The sequence below is a fragment of the Saccopteryx bilineata genome, chromosome 2 (genome assembly GCF_036850765.1).
Source record: "Saccopteryx bilineata isolate mSacBil1 chromosome 2, mSacBil1_pri_phased_curated, whole genome shotgun sequence".
NCBI lineage: Eukaryota > Metazoa > Chordata > Mammalia > Chiroptera > Emballonuridae > Saccopteryx > Saccopteryx bilineata.
The window spans coordinates 281537873-281563942 of record NC_089491.1 but is presented as its reverse complement, the minus strand read 5'-3'; the positions used below and the strand labels follow the sequence as shown (position 1 = coordinate 281563942).

Below are 26070 nucleotides of genomic sequence, written 5' to 3'. Positions count from 1 at the left end.
AGAACAAAGGTTGAGCTGAAATATTGGAGATGTTCTGAGTTTTGAAAGATAGATGCTAGCTGTGGATTCCAGAAAACACAGACTGGTCACTGTGATGCATTGGTCAGAATAGGATAGGCTTTGCTTCATTTTACAAGTAATCTCAAAATTTCAGTGACTTGAAATAACATCTTTTGTTCATGTTCCATGTCCATTGGTCGAGGCTCTGTTCTATTGTTGCCTTCACTTTGGGACCCAGGCTGGGACATTCTGGCTGCCAAGATGGGGGAAAATGATTCAGTGGGACAGACTCATCTCTAAAGTGCTCTCCCAATAGGGATGTATTTCATTGCCAAAGCAAGTTATGCAGACACATCTATTTTTTTTTTCAAGAGACAGGAGAGGAGATAGACAGACATGTGCCCTGACCAGGATCTACCCAGGAACCCCCATTTGGGGCCAATGCTCAAATCAACTGAGCTATCCTTAGTGCTGGAGGCCGTCTCTCAAACCAATTGGCCACTGGTTGCAGGAGGGGAAGAGAAAAGGGGAGTAGGAAGGGGGAGAGAAGCAGATGGTCGCTTCTCATGTGTGCCCTGACTAGGGATTAAACCTGGGATGTCCATACACCGGGCTGACGCTCTATCCACTGAGCAAGCCAGCCAGGGTGACACACCTAATTTCAAGTAGGTAGGGAAGTGTAATCCTACCCGGAATACCTGTGAGCAGCCTCTGCTGTTACCTGATAATAGGTGAGCCCTTAGATCAGCAAGAGGTAATTAAAAGGGGTCAAAAATGGATTCAGACCCAAGAGCAAACTAGACTAATTTTCTTCTTTTGAAGAGTTATTAAAATTAAACCAAGAGAATGCTGTGTATGTAATTTGACTTTAGCAAGACATTTTGCTAAATTTCTCACATCCTCGTGGGTAAGATATGAAATGGTAAGAGTGATGAAAATACGGTTGGCTGATGAACAATCAGACCAATGGAGTTGGTTTATCATTCCTCTGTCCATGGAGCAGGAAGCTTTCATGGCATGCCAGAGGACCCGGATAAGGACGAAACTGGAAGGAGAGCTAGTGCAGAGAATGACAGTCAGGATCTCCAAATATCTTAATTGACTGAAATAATCAAATCTCAGAAGACTAAATGAAGTGCTGTTTAGAATTTTAACAAAATCAAATGTATAAGCATATGGTTGGAAAGACTAGATTTACTGTGTATTTAATGCTATCTTTAAAAAATACTCTTATGTTGAAACATAACATGTGCAGAAAATGCACAACTCACAAGTGGGTAGCTTGACGGATTATTTTAAAGGGAACAGAACCAGGTAATCCCCACTCATACCAAGACAAGGAACGTTTCCAGCACAACAGAAGCTCCTATCACGCTATCTCCCAGTCACCCTCTCACTTCTCCCCAAAGGGAGCCTCTCTCCTGACTTCTAACACTACAGAACACCTTTATCCATTGTTTAAGTTTATATAAATGGGATTATACTGTTTATACACTTTTGATTTTTTTCTCTCAAGTGTTAGTGATACTCACCCACGTTGTGCATATATTGATGCTGTTCATTTTCAGTGCTGTATAGTATTCCCCCACCTGCTTATACAAAAGTATTTATCCACTCCACTACTGACCTATAGATTATTTCCTGTCTTAGGCTATTAGGATTACTGCTGCTAAGAACATTCTTCTACATGTGTTTTGGTGAACATATGTATGCATGCTTTTTCTCTTGGGCATATACCTGAGTGGAATTGCTGGGGCATAGGATATACGCATATTGAACTTTAGTAGATTCTGCCAGTTTTCCCAAGAGGCTGTACCAATTTATATTCCACAAGTAAGATGTGAGAGTCCAGAGAGCTCTATATCCTGGCTAACACTTGCTAATCTCTTGAGAGGTGAGTAGTAGTGGCATCTGTGGTTTGGTTTCCCTGGTGGTACTAATGAAAGTAAGAATATTTCTGTATGTTTATTGGCCATCTTGATGCCACCCAAAATTAAGGTACATAAGGTTCATTGACTAACAAACATGAAGAATGATGGGAGAGATTGAAAATGTCAGATGATGACGTTTGGGTAAAAATAGCAGTTGTCTTCAAATATTTGAACTGAAATGTGAAAGTTAGGAGACATAGGTCCCTGTGCAAAGTCTAATGTGGGCCCCTAATTCAACAAAAAGACTCCCCTACATTCTCCTGCCAGTAGAGATTACACATGGCTAAGCAAGAGAAAGGTTCATAGGAGGGTTGAAGAGAGAAATGAAAGTTAGTGTTATTTCCCTCAGTGGAGGAAGCTAATTGATCAAAGAGTATGTTACCTTAAATAGTACGGTTTCAGTAGGAACAGACGCTCTGAGGAGGTTTCCTCAGGGGTGCTAAGGAGCCGCAGAACTGAGACGGTACTGAGCAGGACTGAGCGGATCTGAGTGAGGTGGAAGCTCTATCCTTCCCCCTCCTGCCTGTTTACCATCTCTTTGGCTGCCACTTAAAAGAATGCTGGAGTAAGCAAATAAAACCAGGACATCTAGTTAAATTTGAAGTTTAAATAAATAATAACAGTTTAAACACATCTTCCCAAATAATGCATTTTATTGAGCAACCCTTTTGATCTCGGCAATACCACTCCCTCCCCCCATGCATAGTCCAGGCTGTTTTGCTTTAGTTCTGTGTGTGTGTGTGTGTGTGTGTGTGTGTGTGTGTGTGTGTGACAGGGACAGAGAATGTCAGAGAGAGGGACAGATAGGGATAGACGGACAAGAAGGGAGAAGGATGAGATGCACCAATTCTTCATTGTGGCTCCTTAGTTGTTCATTGATTGCTTTCTCATATGTGCCTTGACGGCGGGGGGGGGGGGACTACAGCAAACCGAGTGACACCTTGCTCAAGCCAGCGACCTTGGGTTCAAGCTGGTGAGCTTTGCTCAAATCAGATGAGCCCGCGCTCAAGCTGGCGACCTCGGGGTTTAGAACCTGGGTCCTCCAGGTCCAGTCTGAAGCTCTATCTACTGTGCCATCACCTGGTCAGGCTGTTTTGCTTTAGTTTAAACAACAGGGGGAGAGTGGGTTCTAGTTTTCTCCAGAAGAATCAACTAGGATTGATGGCTGTCAAACTTTGGGAGGCAAACTTAAACAAGGTAAAGGTGAGTGTTGAAGTGGGCAGTCTCAGAAAGTACTAGTTTTCCTTGTGAGAGGCTTTGTATCTACCTACCTGCCAGTCTGTACCAGGTATCTAGTGGAAAGATGAATTAGATGATTGCCAACCTTCCATTCAATAAGGTGATCTGAGAGCTCAGACAGCTTTATCTAAGTCTATGATTACTGGACAAGAAAAGGAGACACATTTGGAGATTATGATGACCTATGCAGATGGGAAACTAGAAAAATAAATTATTTGTGGTGGGCTGTGGAGGCCAAGACATCTAAAGGGAGTACCTGAGAGTTTTTCTTAAGAACACCCATAAGAAGATAATAGTAAATGTCTATTTTAGGAGGAAGTTCTCTGCTTTAAAACCCACACCATCAGCCTGACCAGGCGGTAATGCAGTGGATAGAGCATCGGGCTGGGACGCGGAGAATCCAGGTTTGAAACCTCAAGGTTGCCAGCTTGAGTGTGGGCTCATCTGGTTTGAGCAAGGCTCACCAACTTGAGCCCAAGCTCACTGGCTTGAGCAAGAGGTCACTTGGTCTGCTGTGCCTCACCCTGGTCAAGACACATATGAGAAAGCAATCAATGAGAAACTAAGGTGCCGTAATGAAGAACTGATGTTTCTCATCTCTCGCCCTTCTGGTGTGTCTGTCCCTATCTGTCTCTCTCTCTGTCTCTGTCACAAAAAAATAAAATAAAACCTGCACCATCAGAAAATGATCAGTGATGTAGAACTTTCCACACTGTGATCATAATTTATTCAGACCTTTTTATGTAAAACATTTTACCTAGGTTGCCTCATTTAATCCTCAAAACAGTACTGGGAGGCAGGCCTGGCCTGCATAAACAGACATCTATCCATTTCATAGATACAGAAACTGAAGCTCAAAGCTGTTGCTTTAGGTCGCACTGTGGGAAAGCCCAGGTCTGCGGGGTTTGGATGTCCATGTGCTCTCTACTGTACCACACCACGTCCCATTTGTATGTTTTATGACACTGTGGGATGTTTATGACCCAGAGACAGTATGGGTTTCATTTTAGAGCACTTTCAGTGCACGTTGCTGGTTCACCCCTATCAATAATTTGTGACTCAGTCGCAGTCCAGGAGAGAGCGGAGTGGGCCCTGGGAAAGCATGGAAGCACCTAGGAGTGAGGATGCCTGAGAGAGTGAGAACAAGCCCCCAAGATGCAGCAACAGAGTTTCTGGGATGAAGGAGAGTGTGTGGTTTCATTCTGCTTAGAGAGAGCTCAGCAGTACCCCCAAACTAAAATGAAATTAAAGGTGAACTATATCTGTTATTGTTTCCGTAAATAGCTCTTCCGGGAACTTCTAACAGATTTCAGTTTTCACCCACTCTTTCATCAATATGTAAAATAAGATTTTATGAGTCCAAAAAAGGAGGTACTCTGAGCTTACAGGGATAATGTTGCTGGTCAGGAAACCTTGCCAGACCACTCTAGCCAAGACAGTATTTCCTCTGAGCTTGTAGGGCACTAAGTATCAATACACTTATATGCCTTACTTCCTATTTCACTATCCTTGATTACCTATTGATTAGTTTGTCTTCCTCTGCACTATAGGCAGAGGTGGATTTAATGGCAGGCACCCCGGGCATGGGGGCATGCCCTGGGCCCCAACTTCTGAAGGGCCCTGCAAAAGCCCAACTTTACAGTTTTTTCTAATGACACCAAGTTTGGTTTTATATGTGCAATTTTAATATTAATAGTACATAATATTTTTTATTTATTTAAAAATAACGGTTAACATGTATTTTTATTTTCCCTCTTTTTTTGAAGGGGTCCAATATTCTGCACCCAGGGCCTCAGCCGACCTTAGTCGGCCTCCGACTGTAGGCTTCTGTTTTACAGGTCAGGCTCTCCACCTGTCTCCCAGCATCCTCCGCGCCCTCCACAGGCGATGACGGAGGAGGAGACCACCCCTGAGAAGTTGCAGAGAGGTAGAGCTGGTAAGCGAGAACAGTAGCGCCCCTGGGATAAACGCCACAGGCAACCTTTATGCCTTCCAGCTTCTCACAAGACTGACACAGACAGACGTATAGTGAACCTGGATTCCTAGTGCAAAGATTCCCACTTTCCTCTAAGCTCCAACACCTGTTACTTTGCCAGAAGGTCACTTGCTGAGACTCCTGCTTCCACGTACCTCCACCTCTTCCTCCTCCTCCAAGGCTGAGGAAGGCCAGAGCCAAGATCAGGGATTAGACCTTTTAGGAGTGTAGAAAACAAGAGGGGGGTCTGGCTGACATTTTCCTGAAGACAGCATAAGTTCTACGTCTGTTGCGAGCTGAGCTGACAGTTAAAATGACAGACTTGTCTAACGGCAGTTTTCCTGGCCACGCCCTCATCAGAAGCCCCTAGTTTCATTTGCACTGTGTTTCTGATTGGCTGGCACTGTCCCGCCTCCCTGTCCAACCAGCTCCTGATTGGCTGGCACTGCCCCGCCGCCATGTCCCACCCCCGCCAGCTCCAGGCGCTTAGCGCTCATACTTGGTTCTCTTGTCTGGACAAGTGGGGTAACGGTCAGTGAAATTAGGCAACAGATGGTGGGTGACCATCACACAGACACGGATCTCCTGAGCAAGCAAACACCACCGAATTTTGGTCAATGATTATGGCTTTTACCAGGCCTTTGAAATTTACCAGTTACACTGCATTCAGTAGTTATCTTCAGGGACTTTCGTGAGGGAAAATTTTGACTTGTCCTTTATTTTTATTTATTCACTTAATTATTCATTTTAAAGTGTTTACTTAGCTCGGTGCAGATGTAACATCTCATTTACAGCGTGGCCTCGGGGCACAGAAACAGTTGGCCACAGAAGAGTAGCTCCTGGAGAATTAGAGGGAAAAAAACACAACTCCAGTTGGGGGAGGGCGGCAGCGCGCGTGTGGGAAGAGCTGGGAGGGGGACCGAGTGGCACCTGGCGGACGGACGGACGGTCCGATGGAGACCCCTAGAGACCAGGGGCAGCGGGAGCGCGAGGGCGCGGTGGGGCTGACAGGGCGCCGTTGGAGCGCGCACCAGACGCCGTGACCCTTCCCAGTGCGCGCACTGGGCGGGTGGGGCGCTGAGCCTCAGCGCGGCTTTGCAGCGGGTTCAGGCCCCGCCGACGTGCGGGTTGGGACTTGCCTGGGGGCCCACAGCGGCAGTGGTCAGCTGGCTCAGCCCAGTCTGTTGTGGACCGGTAATGGCAAAAAGCCATTATAGATTCAAGGCTTGGCAGGGGGCTTAAGTTCTACCCCCTCCATCTCCATATTTGGCTTTGATGCTCTGTGTTTGCACCCACTCCACTTCCTTCCTTGGGTTGCAGGAAGCAATATACATACCCTTCCTCTGACTCTTTGTTTTCAGATGTTTGTAAAATTCACTAATGTATACTGTTTTTGCCTTGGGAGAGTTCCTGTCTTAGCCTTTGATGTGCAACTTTGTATCAGGGTCCTTGATTTGCATAGGTCCATATAATAAAGCGAACTGAGGCTGAGACTCACTCAGATGCTGCCAGGCAGTTTGAGGAGTCCTCCTGGTCCCATCGGTTTTGTTCTGACAAAGTGTGTTTCCTTAATTCCGCACCGTTATTTGGAAGCTGCGCTGGTCCGCGGCACCAGTCCATTGTCCCCTCTGCTCGAACAGGAAGGTCCCCGGGTGGACGGGCAGCCCTGCTTCACTGGCCCTGGCCCGCGGACAGCGCAGGTCCTTCTCCATCTCCAGCCCGTTCCTTTCCGTCCCAGCCTGCCAGCACCGCGGTGCCCCTGGGCGTCGCCTCGCCCGGGCCCCTGGCATGGAGGGGCACAGGCCTGGACCCAGCTCCTCCCACCTCCCCATCGCAGCGGCCGGAGCCCGCAGCAGCCAGTCCCTGCGGCTCCGTGAGCACAGTCGCGAGCATCAGGGAAACTGAGGCCCGCAGCGCGGTGAACTGCGCACCCCAGCGAGTGGAGGAGACTCAGATGGGCCGAGGCGCTCCGAATGGGGTGCAGACGGGGACAGATGGTTCTGGCCTGGGGCGCGAGGGGTAGAGGGGAAATGGGGGTGCATTCTCCGAACCCCCAGGATCGGGCACCGCGGTGTCCCGGCGTCTGCACTGTGAGCATCAATCCTGCCGCTGCACAGAACGGGCTGCAAAGGGATCCCGCTCCTTTCCTTTACAGAGGGGTCCCCTACCCCTGTGGAGGGACCCCTCCCGCCCCCTGCGGGGCGGTCTGGGCACTGAGCCTTGCACAGACTCAGGGTGCTGACAGGAGCCAGCTGTGATGGTGACTGACTTGTCCTTTCTGACTGATCAAGTGCATACTTCTAACCAGATATACCTCTAAGAGGACCTGCAATCTCATGTGGCAGGGCATTTGAGTTTCTTAGCCCAATGTGACACCGACAAAATGTGGTTGGAGGTGTCAGTTCTAACAGCTGAAGCCACGCATTGATTTTCTGTCTATTCACATGTACATCACAACTGCAAGTTACACTTATTGACACACATAAAGCTGGAATTTAGAAAAGTTGAACCGAGAAAGCAGGCAAACATTCTTAAATAAAGCCCCCTGTACTTTATCAAAATGGTGTAAAACACAACTGTCTGAAAGGAGGCGAAAAGGGCTCATAATGTTTCATGAGTGAACTTTCTGGTGTTGTGGAAACCAGCCTTAACACAACGGGACTTATATCTGATATAAACAGACCCCATAGGGAGAGCAAGTCGTACTAAGTATCAGTGCTTTCTATTTGTGTCGTTACATAAATAAGCTCCAGTAGAAAAGTTTTGCGTTCCAGAGAGGAAGCTGTGCTTTGAAGTCAATCCTGTTAAGATTCAACCTTTCACCATCATTTTAACAACTGAAGAGACAATTTTACTATGGAGGAATGACTGCACTGATGTATATTGCCTCCAGGAGACCACGCTAAGCCACACAATCAGGGTAAGAATTTGCCTGACCAGGTGGTGGCGCAGTGGATAGAGCGTTGGACTGGGATGCGGAGGACCAAGGTTCAAGACCCCGCGGTCACCAGCTTGAGCGCGGGCTTATCTGGTTTGAGCAAAAGCTCACCAGCTTGGACCCAAGGTCACTGGCTTGAGCAAGGGGTTACTCAGTCTGCTGAAGGCCCGTGGTCAAGGCACATATGAGAAAGTAATCAATGAACAACTAAGGTGTCGCAATGTGCATCGAAAAACTAATGATTGATGCTTCTCATCTCTCTGTTCCTGTCCCTGTAAAAAAAAAAAAAAAATTTACCTGCCTCTGGGCCCCCATCCCAAGCAGCTTGTAAAGTTCTGCTTTAACCTGTGAAACCTTCAGGAGTTTCAAGTTATTACCTCAGAAGGTGTGCAAATAGGTTAACAGAGCATCTATTTTTTTGCAACTACATTGTAACTTCCTTTGTGTAAGTACTTCTCAGGTCTAAATTTAACACCCAGCCTGGACCAGGCACTGTGTTAAAACATTATCTCAATTCATCTTTACCATAACCCTGCACAGCAAGCAGTATTGTCTCCATTCGACTCATGGCAAGACTCAAAGGTTAAGAAGGTCTCACAGTTAATATGTGGCAGACCTGAAGTGAAACCCAAGCTTGTCAAGCCTGTCTCACCTGGCGCTGAGAAAACATACCTCATGAAGTCATCAGTAAGGACTCGTCAAGAAATCTGGGTAGAGAATTCAACTCAACCAGACTGATCAAGTGATGCGTACCGTTAGGAAGGGTGTTTTCAGTACCTACATTGGTAGTAAGAAATTCTGGTAAATAAATTCTTCCTAAGTTTTGGAAAATAGTTGTGAAAGTGATCACTAGACTATGTTCCAAGTAGCAGGGAGAGTTTTTGATTGGATATGTATTAGTTACATAATTTTTAAGATTCAAAGATTTGATTGCATCTAAAATGCTACAATTGATTTGACTGGCAAGTGGGACTCAAGAGAACCCAGATAAGAGCAGGTTTTAATGAATAAGTTAAACACCAATTCAAAATACACATTTTTTTTTCTCTTATTTTTCTGAAGCTGGAAATGGGGAGGCAGTCAGACAGACTTCCGCATGCGCCCAACCGGGATCCACCCGGCACGCCCACCAGGGGGCGATGCTCTGCCCATCCGGGCGTCACTCTGCTGCAACCAGAGCCACTCTAGCACCTGAGGCAGAGGCCAAGGAGCCATCCCCAGTGTCCGGGCCATCTTTTGCTCCAATGGAGCCTTGGTTGCGGTTGCGGGAGGGGAAGAGAGAGACAGAGAGGAAGGAGAGGGGGAGGGGTGGAGAAGCAGATGGGCGCCTCTCCTGTGTGCCCTGGCCGGGAATCAAACCCTGGACTTCCGCAAGCCAGTCTGATGCTCTACCACTGAGCCAACCAGCCAGGGCCCATTTTAATATTTTTTTGTGTCATAACAGATGTTTTTTCTACATGCTTAACCTAGCTAAGAAATGCATACCCTTGTGCATACACATGCCAAACTAATTTAACAGTGTGCCTTATAAAAAGAAAACTGAACTCTTCAGGACCTCTTCATTCTGGCCAATGTCAAATTCCTCCTTGGAGATGAAATACAGTGAAGGGGTACATGAAAAAGTGCAGTTTTCAATTGCTAATTGCCTAATTTTGACTATTATGGTACATTATGCAAAAAGTTATTCATTATTTGCTTTTTCACATTTAGAAATTACTTGCTTTGCTGATTCTTCAGACTACATTCTAACTAGGACTGGCTTTACTAGGATTTTTAGAAAAAAGCTCCGTACACCAAAATACAGCTCAAATCCAACATACTATTATTTCTAGTATGCCGTGATCTATGCCCAGTCTTTCCTCATAATGGGGACAAAGGCCCCAAACATCTACAGAAAGCTGATTTATGTCCTACGTACTCTGCTAGACACTTTACTAACTTGCCCAAAGTGACAGATTATAAGTCATAGAGCTGGGATTCAAACCCAGGACTGTCTGACTCCAGGGCCTTTTCTGCCGCATTGCATCAGTTACTGAATGTAATCCAAACATTTAGAAATCCTTCCTTACTCTGTAGCTGAAAAAAAATTTCATACAATATGCAAAATAGTTTGAAGTCATTTGCTAGCCATTCTAATACCCATTTCACACCCTTTCGCTCTAGTTCCTTTCACTTTTTGCTACTTCACCAGCCTTCAATGAAAACAGAGTACTTACTTAGCCTTTCAACTGTCTTTCGCCTCCCCTGAATGTGTGTACCCGGATATACGCACACTTCGCTTGACCAGAACAGAAGGAGGCCAGGGATATGTATGAGGAAGTTTATCATGGACAAAAAGTAGCAAAAAATGTTACTAATATCCACAGATAAGTTCCTTAAGTCATATGTACAGAAACACTGTTGTTAAAAATTTGCTTTATTTTTCTGCCAAATCAAGTACTAGCTCCCAGTTAAGTTAGATTTGTTTTTACATGTTCCAATCATTAGCATAGTTAGCATCACCTTACTAATAACCAAATAACAAATCAAACTAGTCCCAGTGGTTATGTCCACATCTAGGTTGTTGGGATGATCAGGAACTCTTATTTGTTTGCGTTAGCTTTTAGTTCTTGGTTATATCTACAGAGGAAACAGAAAGGAAAATAATCATGCATCAGAATAAATATTCAATAAGAAGGGAATGAGAAGCAAACTCCATCTCTTCTTTCTCACTAGTCAAGAGGCGGTAAGTTGTAAGTTTGATCTTCTCAAGTTCTTGTGGGTAGAAACCAGAAGGGAAACTGACCCACACAGACTTTAATTGCATTTGGCTTCCAGCTGCCAAAAGGTTTTAACAACTTAACTGACACACAATTTCCTACACTAAAGTATTCTTTTAATGGATAATTTCATTCTTTAACTACATAAGAGTGTGACAAAACATGTGAACATATGCATAAGATTTAGCAAAACATGGTCATCTAGAAACTTTTTATTTTATACTCACACAGCATCTTTCCTGAGAATAAAACCAAATGGAAATGGATCCTAGTCTAATCACTAAAAATAAAATAGACTTCTAGGATCAGGCAGGCTACTAGGTTAGCAGGCTATACAAACTTAAGTTTACTGAAGCCGAGGGCTGTTTGTTCAATACTCATTAATCCAAAGAAGAATTAACCAGAAAGCTAGAGAATCTTATCCTTCTACAACACCCTGAACTGCACTGGCTCTTCTTCCAGCGGAGAACTGTACATGCACAAGAGAGAACTATTCCGTGACACCTATCAATGCCTAGGTTTCTCAAAAGGCCCTGATTCAAATATTCAACAGTGCTTTCCTAAATGTTCCATATTTCTAACTCAGCCTCTCAATCTGCTATTGTAACTACAGGGCGCTAAATATCCTTTTGTCAAACTGTATCTGAATTTCTAATATTAGAAATAATAGTTCTGAATATGGCACTTAGTGTACTCTTAGCTATACTATCAGGAGTTATTGGAAGGTTACAATGGGGTGTATATGAGAAAAAGACTGACTAAAATCACTGTACAAATTAAAGTTTATATGGCTATGAGTGAGCCCTAAAAATGGCTGTGAGGCACTCTGTAGAATGAGTGTGTTGTTTTCCTCATTTCATCATGTACTAAATGGTTATAAAAAGATTAAATTAGGGAGATGCCCATTAACCTAGAGGTGATAAAGATGAATAAAATAAAATGTACTGTCCTCTATGGAACGGAATGCCTTTTGAAAGGAATGTAAAGTATAACTAATACTTTATTGAGATCATGCCATTGTTTTTAGCCAAAGAAAGCTGTTTTTCAGGACACTGTTTTCTAATTTAGAAAGGTTCCATGGTTCAAACAAAGCCAAAGCCTTCCTCTAGGACAATGGTTCTCAACCTTTCTAATGCCGTGACCCCGCAATACAGTTCCTCATGTTGCGGTGACCCCAAACCAAAAAATAATTTTGGTGGCTACTTCATAACTGTAATTTTGCTACAGTTATGATTCGGAATGTAAATACCTGATATGTATTTTCCGATGGCTTTAGGCGACCCCGCCAAGGTCGCGACCCACAGGTTGAGAACTGCTGCTTTAGGATGAGCTCATGGCAGAGCACCAGTCACTGACAAATGTTAACTACTGGGTCAACAGCTGGAAAAACTTCCCATGCTCAAGGAACACTTCCCAGTGAAACCGGCAGCCTCACTGGAACCATCATTTCCAATACTACATAACTATGTATTTTAGTCCCACTTAATTATATAGAATTCAAAGTGATAAAAGGTCCATACAGAAAATTACTTAGTATATCATAAAGTGTATATATCATCTTAATAAAGGAGAGTCTATAAAAGAGCTGTTCATCTAGACAATACACAGATTTAAAACCAAGGTAACACACTGCTTAGCACTTCTAATTTAAACCCACAGACTTTTCTAGAAATGCTAAATTTCTGCTTCAGGCCATCCCATGTTAGTATCATACGTTCATCTTTACAAAACAAAACAGTATTGCCATCTGGGTGGCTTCTGAGAGGTTTTTACACCGTTGTTAGGCTTACCTCCAAATCCGAAGAAGCTGAGAGGCTCCCGCTGCCCCGACAAAGAAATTAACCGCAAACAGACTCCAGTTTTTTGGAATAATTACAAGTGAGTATCTTGACCATATAAGCCCTGTTGAAACAAATATTTTTTTAAAGCAGAGGTACTGTTGCAATATCTTATCTGAACATTTAATATTAGAGTAAAATAATTATAAATAAGACTATGATAACATAATGTGGGATAAAGGTCAAAGAAAAACTATACCGAGTCTTTAATAAAGCTGCTATAATTCAGTGTTAAACATAATATTCACATCAAAGGGAAATCTTTATAGGACAAGTGAATATTAACTGGAACTTTCTGAGGTATAAAATTACGTTTGTGGCAAAAACTTGAAAACCCATGCAGATACCGATTCACTGTAACCCACCTCTGCCTTCTCCAGTACCGTCCTAGAGTTAACACCGTGAATTCCTTTGTGTGTCTGTGTGTATATGTATTTTGAACATTAAATTATTATGTAAATGGATGTCAAACAACATAAAAATATTGAATACCCTATATGGCACATGAAGGATATTCATTTAATTTACCTGTGGCCATCAAAACAGCAGACTGAGCTGTGCTGAGTTTTTCGGCAGGCCTGGCCATGTCAGCCAATCCAGCACACACCAAACCCTGGAAATGCAGAGAAAGAAAAAAGCACTTAAGTGTCAAGTAATGGTTTTTCAGTTTAAATAAGACACAGAGCTCTTTCAGAGAATCACACACCATAGTAGCTATAATTTTAGTTTCCAGGCATTCAGAAAATGTATTTCATGACAAAAAGCTACAATGAATTCAGGAATGCTTTTGGAATGAATATGCATTCTGTTAACTGCATTAAGCAGCCTGATATGCTATCTGAATATCAGTAGTGTGCGTGTATATATATTTGTCCTATAAATCAGTGGTCCCCAATCATTTTTGGGCCACGAACCGGTTAAATGTCAGCAGATATTTTCACGGACCGGCCTTTAGGGTGGGATGGATAAACGTATCACGTGACCGAGACAAGCGTCAAGAGTGAGTCTTAGACGGATGTAACAGAGGGAATCTGGTCATTTTTTAAAAATAAAACATTGTTCAGACTTAAATATAAATAAAATGGAAATACTGTAAGTTATTTATTCTTTCTCTGCAGACAGGTACCAAATGGCCCACAGACTAGTACTGGTCCGCGGCCTGGGGGTTGGGGACCACTGCTATAAATGACACTTCTTTCACATATGAATTTATATATTGTCTATGCATGTTGGGAACCACTAGTATGGAGGATGCCTGGAACTAAGGTAATTTGTATAGATTCATCCTTCTGTGTTTCTTGTCAACATTATTATTTTTTTAAGTGGAAGTATCAGAAAAGTGCTGTAGAATTTTAGTGTCTTGGTTAAGTAATTTTTCTCTTAATGTCAAACTATGGATGGTCATTTCTTCTCTGCTGTGTTTTTAACACTGTCTTTTATGGAATCACCCATCTATACTCTACATCAGGGGTCTCAAACTTGCGGCCCGCCGAACAATTTTGTGCGGCCCGCAGACTAATCCACGAAGTTCAAAATATTTTGGATAAAATTAAGTAAGCCTAGGGGCCTACTTGTATTTTTCATTTCTCTAGCATCCTAGCTAGATATTAGCTTAGTTAACAGCAATTGTGATGTGAACTACAGTTTCTGGTCGTTTTGTGACACTGAGTAAACTGCATGTACAATTGTGCTTGTTGTATTGATTTTTTTTGTTTTTAACTGCAGTGAGAAAAGTGTTGCATAACAGTTGCCTTTTGTAGACCTAGTGCGGCCCGCTGAACGGCTGTGATCTTGCTCTGCGGCCCACATGCCGAGTTGAGTTTGAGACCCCTGCTCTACATCATGAGTATCACTCACAAAATTTAGTTCATGAGTCTTCCTTCACTAGAATATTACTTATGCTATTCTACTGAGATTAGAATATGTACTAAATACTGATAAAAAATCTAAACCTACACAAAATAAGAGACTAGTACAGAGAACCCCTGCACACCCAGCACCCGAGTTAACCGTGATTGAGATTTTGCCATGTTCGTTTTACCTCTCTTCCTCCCTTTCTTCCCTGTTCTTTAAGTGTTTTAAATCAAATCCTAAATATGTCACTATGCTTTTAACAAATTATTTGTAGGTTTTACTGAGTTTCTAAAGATGCTCTTGGATGGAAAATATAATATAGCAAAGGGTTTTGCCCCTAAATAGAACATATATATAGTTGTTAATTTATACACAAATTTAAACCAAATTCAAATAGTTCTGACTTAATGAAGTCAGTAGTTTAAGAAAGCAATGACTGGATTAAAAAGGGGTAAGTGGTTAAAGACAGGAGTATAATTAGAGGAAAATGAGGGCCAATACTACTTTCTTCTTGTTAACTCTCACCCGCAGCCCTCTGATTTTCTTCTCAAACGCTTCCTAAGCATCCCTCCTACATTTTTCTTCCAGATCTCGATGTGCGTTTTCTCCGTTTCATATGTGTTCTAATTCTGCAGGGTGGAATACTAACACTGTAGAGGGGAAGAGAGGTACTAATTTCTAGTCATGTTACTGGGTCCACTTATTACACAGTGGCTTGTTGAATAGATCTATAAGGGCTATAGGATGCATGCCAACATTCTCTTTTGGAAGAAGTCAGCAGTCATGATTTTGTTTATGTTCATGGTATATACCTTATTTTTCTGGGACATGTTAGTATTTATTCTGTCCCACAAACGTTTTGAGCTCCCTTTCTCATATTCCTAAAATATCCTCTTCTACATCACTCTACCCTAATGTAAATTATTTTAGAAAACAGTCTCATTGTGAATCTAGTCTGTCACTAGCTGTGTGACTTTGGTCAAGTTATATAACACTCTATCTTCAATTCCTTATGTATGAAATGAGAATATTAATAGCCATTCTTGCAAAAGTGACATATGATTAAGTGAGACAATATACTTTAAAAGTATGTCCACAGTGCTGGGAAGATATTAACAGAAATAATAGAAGCTTAAATCTGTAGAGCAGCAGAGGTAGAGGAGTATTAGTCTCTACATCCTTTGCTATATCACTAGCCTCAGGATCAGGGGCAGAAGGTCTGTCTTCCTTTCCTCTTTATTCTGAACTTTATTCACTCAAATAATGAACTGTATACTCAGAGCTTAGAGTACTCCACAAGATGGTCTAAAACAGTGGTCCCCAACCCCCGGACCGGTACTGGTCCGTGGGCCATTTGGAACCGGTCTGCAGAGAAAGAATAAATAACTTACATTATTTCCGTTTTATTTATATTTAAGTCTGAACGATGTTTTATTTTTTAAAAATGACCAGATTCCCTCTGTTACGTCCATCTAAGACTCACTCTTGACGCTTGTCTCGGTCATGTGATACATTTATCCGTTCCACCCTAAAGGCTGGTCCGTGAAAATATTTTTTGACATTAAACCGGTCTGTGGCCCAAGAAAGGTTGGGGACCACTGGTCTAAAACACTCCCTAACATAGCTCGATCCAGTGACTATTTGTAAGGCAGTCACATTAGTGTTTAAGAGCATAGACTTTGGAGTCAAACAGACCTCAGCTATTTCTTTGAACCTCACTACCCTTATGTGAAAAACAGTGATAGTATCTATTTCTGATTTTTTTTTGGTGAAGATTAAATATGAGATAATGTATTTAAAAACCTAATACAGATGGTTTGGCATCAGGAAACAAATTTAAAAATATTTTTTAAATGTCTGAAGCCCAGGTTATTGATTCTTTCTGGCACCTGATTATTATCATCCAGTATGCGGGACATTCATCAATAGTGTAAAACGAATTTCCTTCCTTCCCTATTTCCTTCCTCCTTCTGTTCCTGTTTTTTCTGTCTCTTTTCTTTTTTAAAAAATGAGTGTAGGGGAGATAGTGAGATAGACTCCCGCATGCACCCCGACTGGGATCCACCCAGCCTAATGCTTTAATCAACTGAGCTATTTTTAGCACCTGAGGCTGACATCCACCAATGAGCTAGTCTCAGTGCCCAGGGTCGATGCTGGAACCAATCAAGCCACTGGCTGCATGAGGGGAAGAGGTAGAGAAGGGGGAGAGGAAGGAGGAGGAGGAGGAGAGAAGCAGATAGCTGGGCTGACAGTCTCTATCCACTGAACCATCCAGTCAGGGCTGAAAATATGCATTTCTATAATGCTCCTAGGTGATGCCAATGCTACAAGACCACACACGACGACACTCTGACAGGCACTGCTATAAGCCCAAACTGGCCCTTTCAACATAAAATCAATGATTTGCTACAAACAGCTACCACAGTGGTTTCTTTTCAGCTAAATGAAAACTTTGGGAATAGAAACACTGGCATAGGGTAAAAGCATTGGTCTTGGAGTCAGAAGTCCTCTCTGTCACTTACCATGTTAATATACATTCTGGCATAAATCCTACTACTTACAAATTATTTTTCTATTGATTTGAGAGAGAGAGAGAGAGAGAGAGAGAGAGAAAGAGGGAGAGAGAAGGAGGGAGGAAAGAGAGAAAAGCATCAACTTGTTCTTTCACTTACATACTGTTCCATTTAGTTGTGCACTCATTGGCTCCTTCTCTTAAATGCCCTGACGGGGGAGACTTCCCGTGTGCAGGGTCCATGCTTTGTCCACGAGCCACGCAGCCAGAGCCATTACTTTTTTTTTTTTTTTTTTTTTGCATTTTTCCGAAGCTGCAAATGGGGAGGCAGTCAGACTCCCTCATGCACCCGACCGGGATCCACCCGGCATGCCCACCAGGGGGCGATGCTCTGCCCCTCTGGGGCGTCACTCTGTTGCATCCACAGCCATTCTAGCGCCTGGGGCAGAGGCCACAGAGCCATCCTCAGCACCCGGGCTATCTTTGCTCCAATAGAGCCTCGGCTGCCGGAGGGGAAGAGAGAGACAGAGAGGAAGGAGAGGGGAAGGGGTGGAGAAGCAGATGGGCGCTTCTCCTGTGTGCCCTGGCCAGGAATCGAACCCAGGACTCCTGCATGCCAGGCTGACATTCTACCACTGAGCCAACTGGCCAGGGCCTCCACTACTTTTTGAGACTAATTTTCCTTGCCTCGATTTTGGTGTACACTTCAGTTCTCATATAAAATGAACAGTAACAGTATATTTGGGAGGGGGATTCTAACTAGTTCAACATTTACTTAATCATAAAACTTGAGAATGAAGTTTCATGTTCCTATGTCTCACAACTGTAAGCGTTTTGATAACAGGTATGTTCCTAGGCCTCTTAACCTACTGAATTCAGAAAAAACTAATGTGCTTTATGCAGCAAAAATGATACTTGAGAATATTTGTATGCAATCACTTAGAAGCACACCATGAACATTTAAAAATACATCTTTATAAAAGTTACTTCAAATTAGTAAATTCCTACTAGAAAATATTTTTTGCAGTGGCTTTTGTAAAAACTCAAGACTTACCCATTTCATTATTGGAGCCCAGAAAAAAACAGTTCTGGGGCCTGAAAAAAAACACAATGAAAAATTTAGGATTCAACCAACTATTTAACTATTTTATACATATCTTTTTTTTTTTAATTGATTTGAGACAACAAGGGAGAGAGAGAGAACATTGATCTGTTCCTGTATGTGCCCTGACTGGGGATCGAACTAGAAACCTCTGCACTTCCAGGTGATGCTCTAACCAACTGAGCTATCCAGCCAGGGCAATCTACATGTCTTTTAACAGCTATCACTACATTTAAAAAAATCCGAAGACTTATAATCACTTTCACTATGTTTTCTGCATACCTTTTAAGTTAACCTTTCATACAACTTGTTTCGATACCTTTGTCAATTTGCATTTTTGTTACCTGTTAAAAATTAGCTAAAGTACAAGAGAGATGGTTTTGGAAACCATTCCAATGCTTTGCCTTGAACATCGGAACTTAGTTCACTCATGAATAACCTCAAGTTGGGGAAATTATAGATTTGCCCTGACACTTTTTCATACCCAAGGCTAGAATTTGGTATTTACTCATTTCCAGGGACATCAGGATCCCTTTACAGTCAGGACTGCATTAGACTTTCGCTCAATAGTGACTCTCCGCTTAGACCATGCCACTTCCCTATGTGGCTCCTGAAAATTCTTCCCACGAGTCTCACACTGCTATGTACCAATCCTGTAAGTGATGTACTGATCCTGTAAGTCAACCTTGCACACTCTGGTTACTTAATTAGCTTGAGCTTCTGGGATTCCTATCATCACATATGGTTCGTTTTTCTTTGTCATATACAGATTCTGGTCATAGGCAGGATGAATTACTAAATTACTTTTCCATCCCTGCATGAAGCTTGGCTTCCTCACTCAACAGTAGTTCAGCACACTGTTTTAGTCCCCAGCTTTGAACTCTTCAGCACTCCTCTCTTCCTACTTCAAAACCAGTGCCTCCTCTTCTGTAACCCAAAGACTGTTTCCTGAACAATGCCTCTAGATCAGGGGTCGGGAACCTTTTTGGCTGAGAGAGCCATTGAATGCCACATATTTTAAAATGTAATTCCGTGAGAGCCATACAACTACCTGTGTATGTTACGCATTATCCAGTAAAAATTGGTGTTGTCCCGGAGGACAGCTGTGATTGGCTCCAGCCACCTGCAACCATGAACATGAGTGGTAGGAAATGAATGGATTGTAATACACAAGAATATTTTATATTTTTAATGTTATATTTTTTTTATTAAAGATTTGTCTGCGAGCCAGATGCAGCCATCAAAAGAGCCACATCTGGCTCACCAGCCATAGGTTCCTGACCCCTGCTCTAGATTCTGGTTTCCTTACAGGCTTACATGTTTGATGCTTCAGGGTTAACGAACAGTCAAGCTTTTCAGTAGGTATGCCTGGTAACTAATCAGTGGCCTGAGCTAGGTGATAGTCTGCTAAGTACTGAATTTAAAAATATCAGTAGCAAATATATATAAGACATTCCAACTTCTAATTTTTCTGAGATATGAGAAGATGCTGACAGGGGACAAAAATAATCAGGGTTGAATATCTATAAATGCAAATCAGTTGTGTTTTCTTCATTGTTTAAAAAGAGTGAATAAAGAGCTAGCAATACCTGTGACCATACAATGGGTTAATAAAAATGTCAAAGAAAACTTGTTTTAGCTCACCCTTCCAATTGATCTTAGCTAATTATTTTCTACCTTCAGAGTAAATAAGCCACATAAATTTAAACATGTAAGAATTCAGGTACACAGGCTGTCTTCCTGGAAAAAAGCCATCAACCAATGGTGGATAGAGTAATGAGAAAATATTCCAACTTATTTCAAATTTCTAAAACAAAGCATTTGAAAATAGATTTGCTCAAACATGACAAAATGTCAGATGTGTCATTCTAGACCTGGGAAAACCAGGTTAATATTCCATATAATGACACAGCTATTCTCACAGCTGTTCATTAAGACACAGCAATTCATTTAAAAAATAAGACAACTAATTATGCCTGAAGTGATTATCATACCTTAAAAATCAAGATAAGTAGAAGTATGAACTAACAAGAGTACCTAGTTAACATTTGTTATGAGGAATGAAAACTTGACCGGGTGGAAAATGTGAATTGCTAAAATATATTGAATAAAAATCATCTTATAAGAAATTTAATTTGGAGTCCAAAATGAGGGAAATATGCCCGTATCAGCTATAAATATACACTCTTTTAGACAAACAATTAACTAATAATTAACCAACACTTTCATCTTGTTTCTTCTAAGTCTACTCTTGGAAGTTGCAAAAGGCCTCAAGTGCTGACAATCTGGAAATATCAACAAGTATTCAAAAAGTATATATATATATATACATATATATATATAAACTATTTTCAAGCATAAAAAAATACAAAGAATAATATAACGGTCATTTTTTTGTGTCTTTTTATGGGTTTGCCTTATTTTTAAAGTTCAAACTATCATAGAATAATTTGAGAAATTCTGCAAGGGAGTAACATAACCAAATATATAACAGGCATATATTTTCAAACAAATTAACAAATCTATTTGACTTGATGAACTTTGATGAACCTGTTGATAGAAACTTACCTCCTAATTTCCTTTTCCGAGAGGAAGTACAATTAATAAAATGTATAAATTCTGCCCAGAAATTATGTCATTTATTGCAGGTATGATTCTCTCTCTAAGGAAAGACTTTCTTCATGGAGCAGAGTAAGTATAGGGAAACGTGCAAAAATATTGAACTGAGGTGCTCACTAAGGGCCAGTGTTGAGAAGTTTCTAATTGAATGCTTCCCACTATCTCTTCCCATCCCTCTCATACCATTTCTCTATGGTTTGTTACTTTTCAACATTCCCTCAACATTCCTTAGTTCTTCATATTAAGCAAGACAATCTGTTCACTATCACATGACAATCCTTTTACCAATCCTGAGATGTTGTAAAGGCTACTCTTTGACACAAATATTGACTGCCAAAAATTACTTAATTTGATTTGTGCTAAAGCTATCCTGATTTTACAGTAAGAACATGACTTGTCACTGACAAAACTAAATCTCAAAACTGTAGACTAATGTATGCTATCCAATTACTAATATCCTAGCTTTGCATAGATTTGTAAAAATCTCCAGTATGTGACTCTAGCCTAATATTTAAACGATTCGATAACCTAGTATTACACAAAATACTAGGCAAAAGTTTGAATATTCAGCTTAATAACTCTTGAAACAATAATCGGTGTTTCCTCAGATTTTATTCAATACTATTAAATCAAGTTATATTTTTCATGCTTCTCCATTTCTACATTGGTGTACCTACAACTTTCTAATCACAAATAATTTTGCATTGACAGGTATTCCTGCTCTGCATGTAGGTTAAAAGCTTAGAAGGGAAAGAACTAACATCTGTTGAGAGTCTAAGTGCAAACATTCTGCTACATGTTTTATAGACACTGTCATTTAATTTTCACAACAATCCTTAAATGGTTATAATTTTATAGATTAGAAGACCAAGGCTTGGGGGATTTAAGGCCAAGGTCACAGAGTTAAGATTAAAACTTCCTGTTTGGCTTCCAAGCCTATGCTTCTCCCACTGTCCAGACAAGGGATTATTATAACTCATCTAATCCAAGAATATCCAGATGAAATGCACAGTCTACAAATGAAAGTGAACTCCTCTTCATTCGGAGAGTTGAATAAAGTATTCTAAGCAATGATGACTGGTGGTTAAAGCCAAGGCCTTGGAAAATGATCACTATAAAACTTCCCTGTTATTAAAAAGTCATTTAAAATGGCCCCTCCTCTTCCTAGCCCTCATTTTACCGCCAAAACCCAACGCTGAAGAGGGTCAGAACTGACTTTAGGGAATGCACTTGACTCGTAAACCCAGGTTATTACACAAGCATTGCCCGACCTCCCTCCTAATATCTGCCACAACTGTAGCACAAGTCCAAAAATGGGGAGTGTTAAGAGATCTACAACAAACTCAATAAATTTCTTCAGCAATTAAAAAAACCCTCTTTAAAGATAGATCAATCTTCTAATGGGCACAATACTGCAGTAAATCACATTATACTCAGGTATAATCCCCAAATCCAGTTCATTCCATTATCAAACGGGGAATCAGATTTAGTGATAACTAGCTCAGAGGCCAGAGAACGAGTTATGTGGGAAGACGGTCTCCTCTCCTACTGAGAAGATTTAGCTAAAAGGGCCCCTTCCGTGTTTCAATTGATAGCAGATTTTGCTGCAATCTCTTAAATCTTGAAACAGATTTGCTTTTTGTTCCCATCCGACTAGGCGTCCTTACCGCCCATACTGTTTCAGTTTCGTGCAGAAATTTGTTTTTTTCAACCATACAACCACCGTGTTCCAACAGGACACAAGAGCGAGCTATCGCTGACTGAGCTCATATGAACGTACACTGGGACCCTTTTGCAAACACCGAGGGCTCTGGGATTCCGCCCAAGGTCACCCGTTCAGGTAAGGGGCGGAGCGGGTTGAAATGCAGATGTGTCAACGAAAACACGGTGCAGGGGGAGCCTGCTGGGGGAATTTCACAAATAAGGACAAGACTCAGAGGAGCTGGACCCGCGGGGCGCGGAACGACCCGCCGGCAGTGTGACAGGCCCTCCGAGCCCTTCCGGGCGACGAGGCGGAGAGCGGGGAGTGTGTCTGCAGGCCCCGACCGCTTGGGGGCCACGGAAATGCAGTACGATCAAGCCCAGAGGTCCGGACCGGGTTCGAGTCGCGCGGAAGGGATGGGGTGCGACAGAGGTCGCCAAGGTTGGCGACAGATGGCGGACCGGGCGAAGTGAGAAGCAGGGGAGAGGGAAGGCAGACGCAGCCACTGCGGGGGTGGGGGGTGGGGTGCTGGGGACGCCTCCAGCGATGGAGCCATGGGGAGCCCTCGGCGGAGCCATTCCGGGCCCATTACCTGCCGGGTGGTTGTAGAGCGGCCTCAGCTTCTCAGGCAGCATGAGCTCCACTTTGTCGAGGAGCCGGTGGTAGGTGGCCCGGAGGCCCCGGACGCCGGCAGCGGACATCTCTGCGGACGAGGGCCTGCCGGTGGCCGGCCGGCCGAGCGGGCGGGAGGGTGGCCTCGTCCTCTTCCCTAGCTGACGACAAAGGGCAGCTCGTCCCTTTCCCCCGCCGTCCTCTCCCCTCGGGTGCGCTTCCTGCGGCCGCCGCTCAGCCTGACCTCTCTGCGAGTCACCCAAGGCCCCGGTCTCCGAGCAGGCAGAGGAGGCGGGGGCTCCGCGACGGCCCGCCCCGGGTCGGCCTCCCGCTGTCCCTCAGCCAACAAGGAGGAGGAGGCATGTCAACAGGTGCCACGAGAATCCGCTCAGCGACTCTTTCCGGAGACGGGCGGCAGCGCCCTTGCCCAAGCGGGGCCGCACACGGTGATTGGCCAGTCCCGCGTGATAGGCGGAGCCCAGCGCGAACCTCCCATTTCTCCTTCCTGCCCTGGAGGCCATTTTGGAGAAGGGAAAGTGAAGCTGCACCGGCTCTTTCCCTTTCATTTTGATTGAGGAGGGCCGTAGTTAAAATGGGCTGTGGGGGCCTCCAGTGCCTGAACTAAAGATGACGGCGTGCAGCTCTCTCGTTTCGTTTGGAATCGGAATCGTGAGCGACAGACCTCAGATCTCAGCCTCTTCTGTCTTTCTTCTTCATTTATTCATACGGAATGAAGGATTTAGCTACAATGGCCTAAACCCGCTTTTCTAGGGTGAGGGCAGCCGTGGCACCCAGCGGCCTCAGTGCCCGGGAGTGGGCGTCGTCTCGCGAGAAGGTTTGGCAGGGAGGGTGTGGAGAATGGCAGGAGTCCCGACCGCCTCCGCCTCCGCCTCCTGCGCCTCCGCCTCTCGTTGGCGGGGCCGAGGGAGGGGACTGTCGCCGATCTCTAGATGTTCTGGGTAGTTTGAGGAAAGGATGAGGCGAGCTCCGGCCCCGGTGCGGCCGGGCTTCGGGGGCCAAGGCGCCGCCACCGCCATCTAAATCGCCGCGCCCGCCCGCGAGGCACGGCGCGCGGATGGTGTGGGTGCGGCGCGGGGGCTGATCGCGCGTCCCCTCCCCCACGCGGTGGGCGCTCCTCCCGGCCCGGCCCAGCGGAGCCATGTCTTGGGGTGGCTCCTGCCCACACCTGTTGTGGGACGTGAGGAAAAGGGCCCTGGGGCTGGAGGACCCGTCGCGGTTGCGGAGCCGCTACTTGGGTGAGCGGGGACCCCGGGGCGGGGCGCGGAAGTCGCTGCCGGGGGCGGCGTGGGGGAGGGCCGCGGTCGGGGCTGTTGGGGGGACGGAGCCGAGACGTCCCCGAGCCGCGGGCGCGCCGGGCGCACCTGGACGGACGGACCCCGCGCCTGGCCCTCCCCGGCCCAGCCCCCTCGCGTGCCGCCAGCCGCCACCCGAGCTGGACTGTTTTCGCACGGCGGGGAAACGGGCTGGGGTCGCTTCTGGACCGGGGCTCCGGGGAGGACTTGTCGGGCGCCCCGGGGCGTTTGGAGCCCGGGTCGGCGCTCTCGTTCCTCTCCAGCGCAGTCCCCGCGCAGCCGAGGACCCTAGCGTCAGCTGCCATCCCTGCCCTGCGGCCCCCGGCGGGTCCCGGGGTCGCCTGCGACTCGGAGAGCGCCTCGGGGACCTCACATCGCGGACAGACGCAGCGGAGGGCGGCCCCGAGCCGGAGCCCGAAAGTGGTCGCAGAGCCGTCCCCGCCTCGCGGGCGCCCCCGGGCGACCCGCTGCCCGGTCGGCTCCGACCGCCCCAAGGAGGTGTAGGGTTTCACGTTCCCGTTCCCACCCCTGCGAAACGCACTTGGCATTTTCTGTTCCTTAGTTCAGCTTACTAAAAACAGCCTTCAGCGCTGCAGGGAACAGTATATTCCATTTTCTTTTTTACCCTTCCCGTTTTGGATAAAGTGGTTTTGTGGGGATTCTGGGTCACACCTGACCTAACTAAAAAGTCCGCTATCTTAAAAGTGGTTTCCTTGGGCCATCTTTTCATTCCTCTTTATTCTTTCTCCTACTTGGAGATAAGAGAACATTCAAAAAAAATTTTCTTTCCAGTTCTGTCGCTTTTGGCTGGGTAAGACTTTGTGGCTGTTATTTGGTTTCGGCTTCAAGTCAGCAAAACAAGATGAAATGTCGTTACACCTACCAAACAGCTCTGTTTTGTAAATTATTTCAGAGAAGTTGGAAGCATTTTCCCCCCTTACTCTTGTTTTCTTAGCATCTCCAGTGCTATGTGAATACAGTCTCCTTGTGAAATTTTAACACAAATGAAGCAAAAGTCCCGGTGATCCCTCCCATTCCAATTTCACACACACATCCTTGGAGGTAACAATATTGTCTGTTTCCTGAATATTTGTCCAGACCCGTTTCTTTGCATTCTTACCAGCACAGTTGTGCACATAGAAATACTATAGGTGTGTGTGTGTGTGTGAGTGAGAGAGAGAGAGAGAGAGAGAGTGACCTGCCAGATGGTGTCAACGTTGTAAACGTTGTTTTGCAACCTGCTTTTTCCGTTATGTTTTGGAGATCTTTCTGTGGCAGTAAAAATAGAGCTGTTCATTCTATAGAAACGTAGATAGGTTTATATATATATTAGTGTTTTTGTTTTTGATTCAGTTAGTTCAGTTGTGTCTACTATAGAGTCAATTAAAATTTAAAACCCCTATATTTTTCCCCCTTCCTACACAGACTCCCTAATGGAGTGGAGTTTGTTTTGGGCAGAGGAAAATTGAAGAAAGTCCCCTACCTTTAGTGTGGAAAGTCTAAATGACAGGTTTTCAAATATATGTATGTGCATACAGGGAGTTCCTTATCTTAAATAGTATTTGAAGTGTGCTAATAATAAACAGTTTATAATTAGCACATTCTCAGAACAGCTTCCTTTAAAAGGGGTTTTCTAAGTATTTGAAACTAGCTTGTAATTTCTTGGACTTTGTAGA

At 44.0% G+C, this 26070-nt stretch overlaps 3 protein-coding genes across 16 annotated transcripts in view; 1 reads left to right on the top strand and 2 right to left on the bottom strand.

The window, feature by feature from the left end:
* The window catches only part of LOC136325927 (adenylate cyclase type 10-like), a 54306-nt gene extending 48869 nt beyond the window's left edge, over positions 1-5437 (bottom strand). For 3 of the 4 annotated variants that reach the window (XM_066261097.1, XM_066261099.1, XM_066261100.1), the window contains exons 1-2: positions 5301-5437; positions 2314-2491 (exon numbers count right to left, since the gene is read on the bottom strand). The gene's annotated coding sequence lies outside the window, so the exon portion shown is untranslated. The remainder of the gene's footprint in view (positions 1-2313; positions 2492-5300) is intronic. The other variant, XM_066261098.1, reaches the window with a different exon arrangement.
* Positions 5438-10481: 5044 nt separating this feature from the next.
* MPC2 (mitochondrial pyruvate carrier 2) lies at positions 10482-23370 on the bottom strand. The gene is made up of 5 exons (XM_066261096.1): positions 23062-23370; positions 18101-18141; positions 13209-13293; positions 12633-12744; positions 10482-10702 (listed from the first exon to the last, which is right to left on the bottom strand). Exons 1-5 carry the CDS (start codon positions 23168-23170, stop codon positions 10666-10668), a joined length of 384 nt encoding a protein of 127 aa, XP_066117193.1. The 5' UTR covers positions 23171-23370; the 3' UTR covers positions 10482-10665.
* Positions 23371-23987: 617 nt separating this feature from the next.
* Positions 23988-26070, top strand: part of DCAF6 (DDB1 and CUL4 associated factor 6) — a 93721-nt gene continuing 91638 nt past the window's right edge. For 4 of the 11 annotated variants that reach the window (XM_066261110.1, XM_066261107.1, XM_066261103.1 and 1 more), the window contains exon 1: positions 23990-24337. In XM_066261110.1, the coding sequence (XP_066117207.1) occupies positions 24241-24337 (97 nt within the window). In that variant the 5' untranslated portion in view covers positions 23990-24240. Of the gene's footprint in view, positions 24338-26070 lie in introns of all 11 variants that reach the window. The other 7 variants (XM_066261108.1, XM_066261106.1, XM_066261101.1 and 4 more) reach the window with 4 other exon arrangements.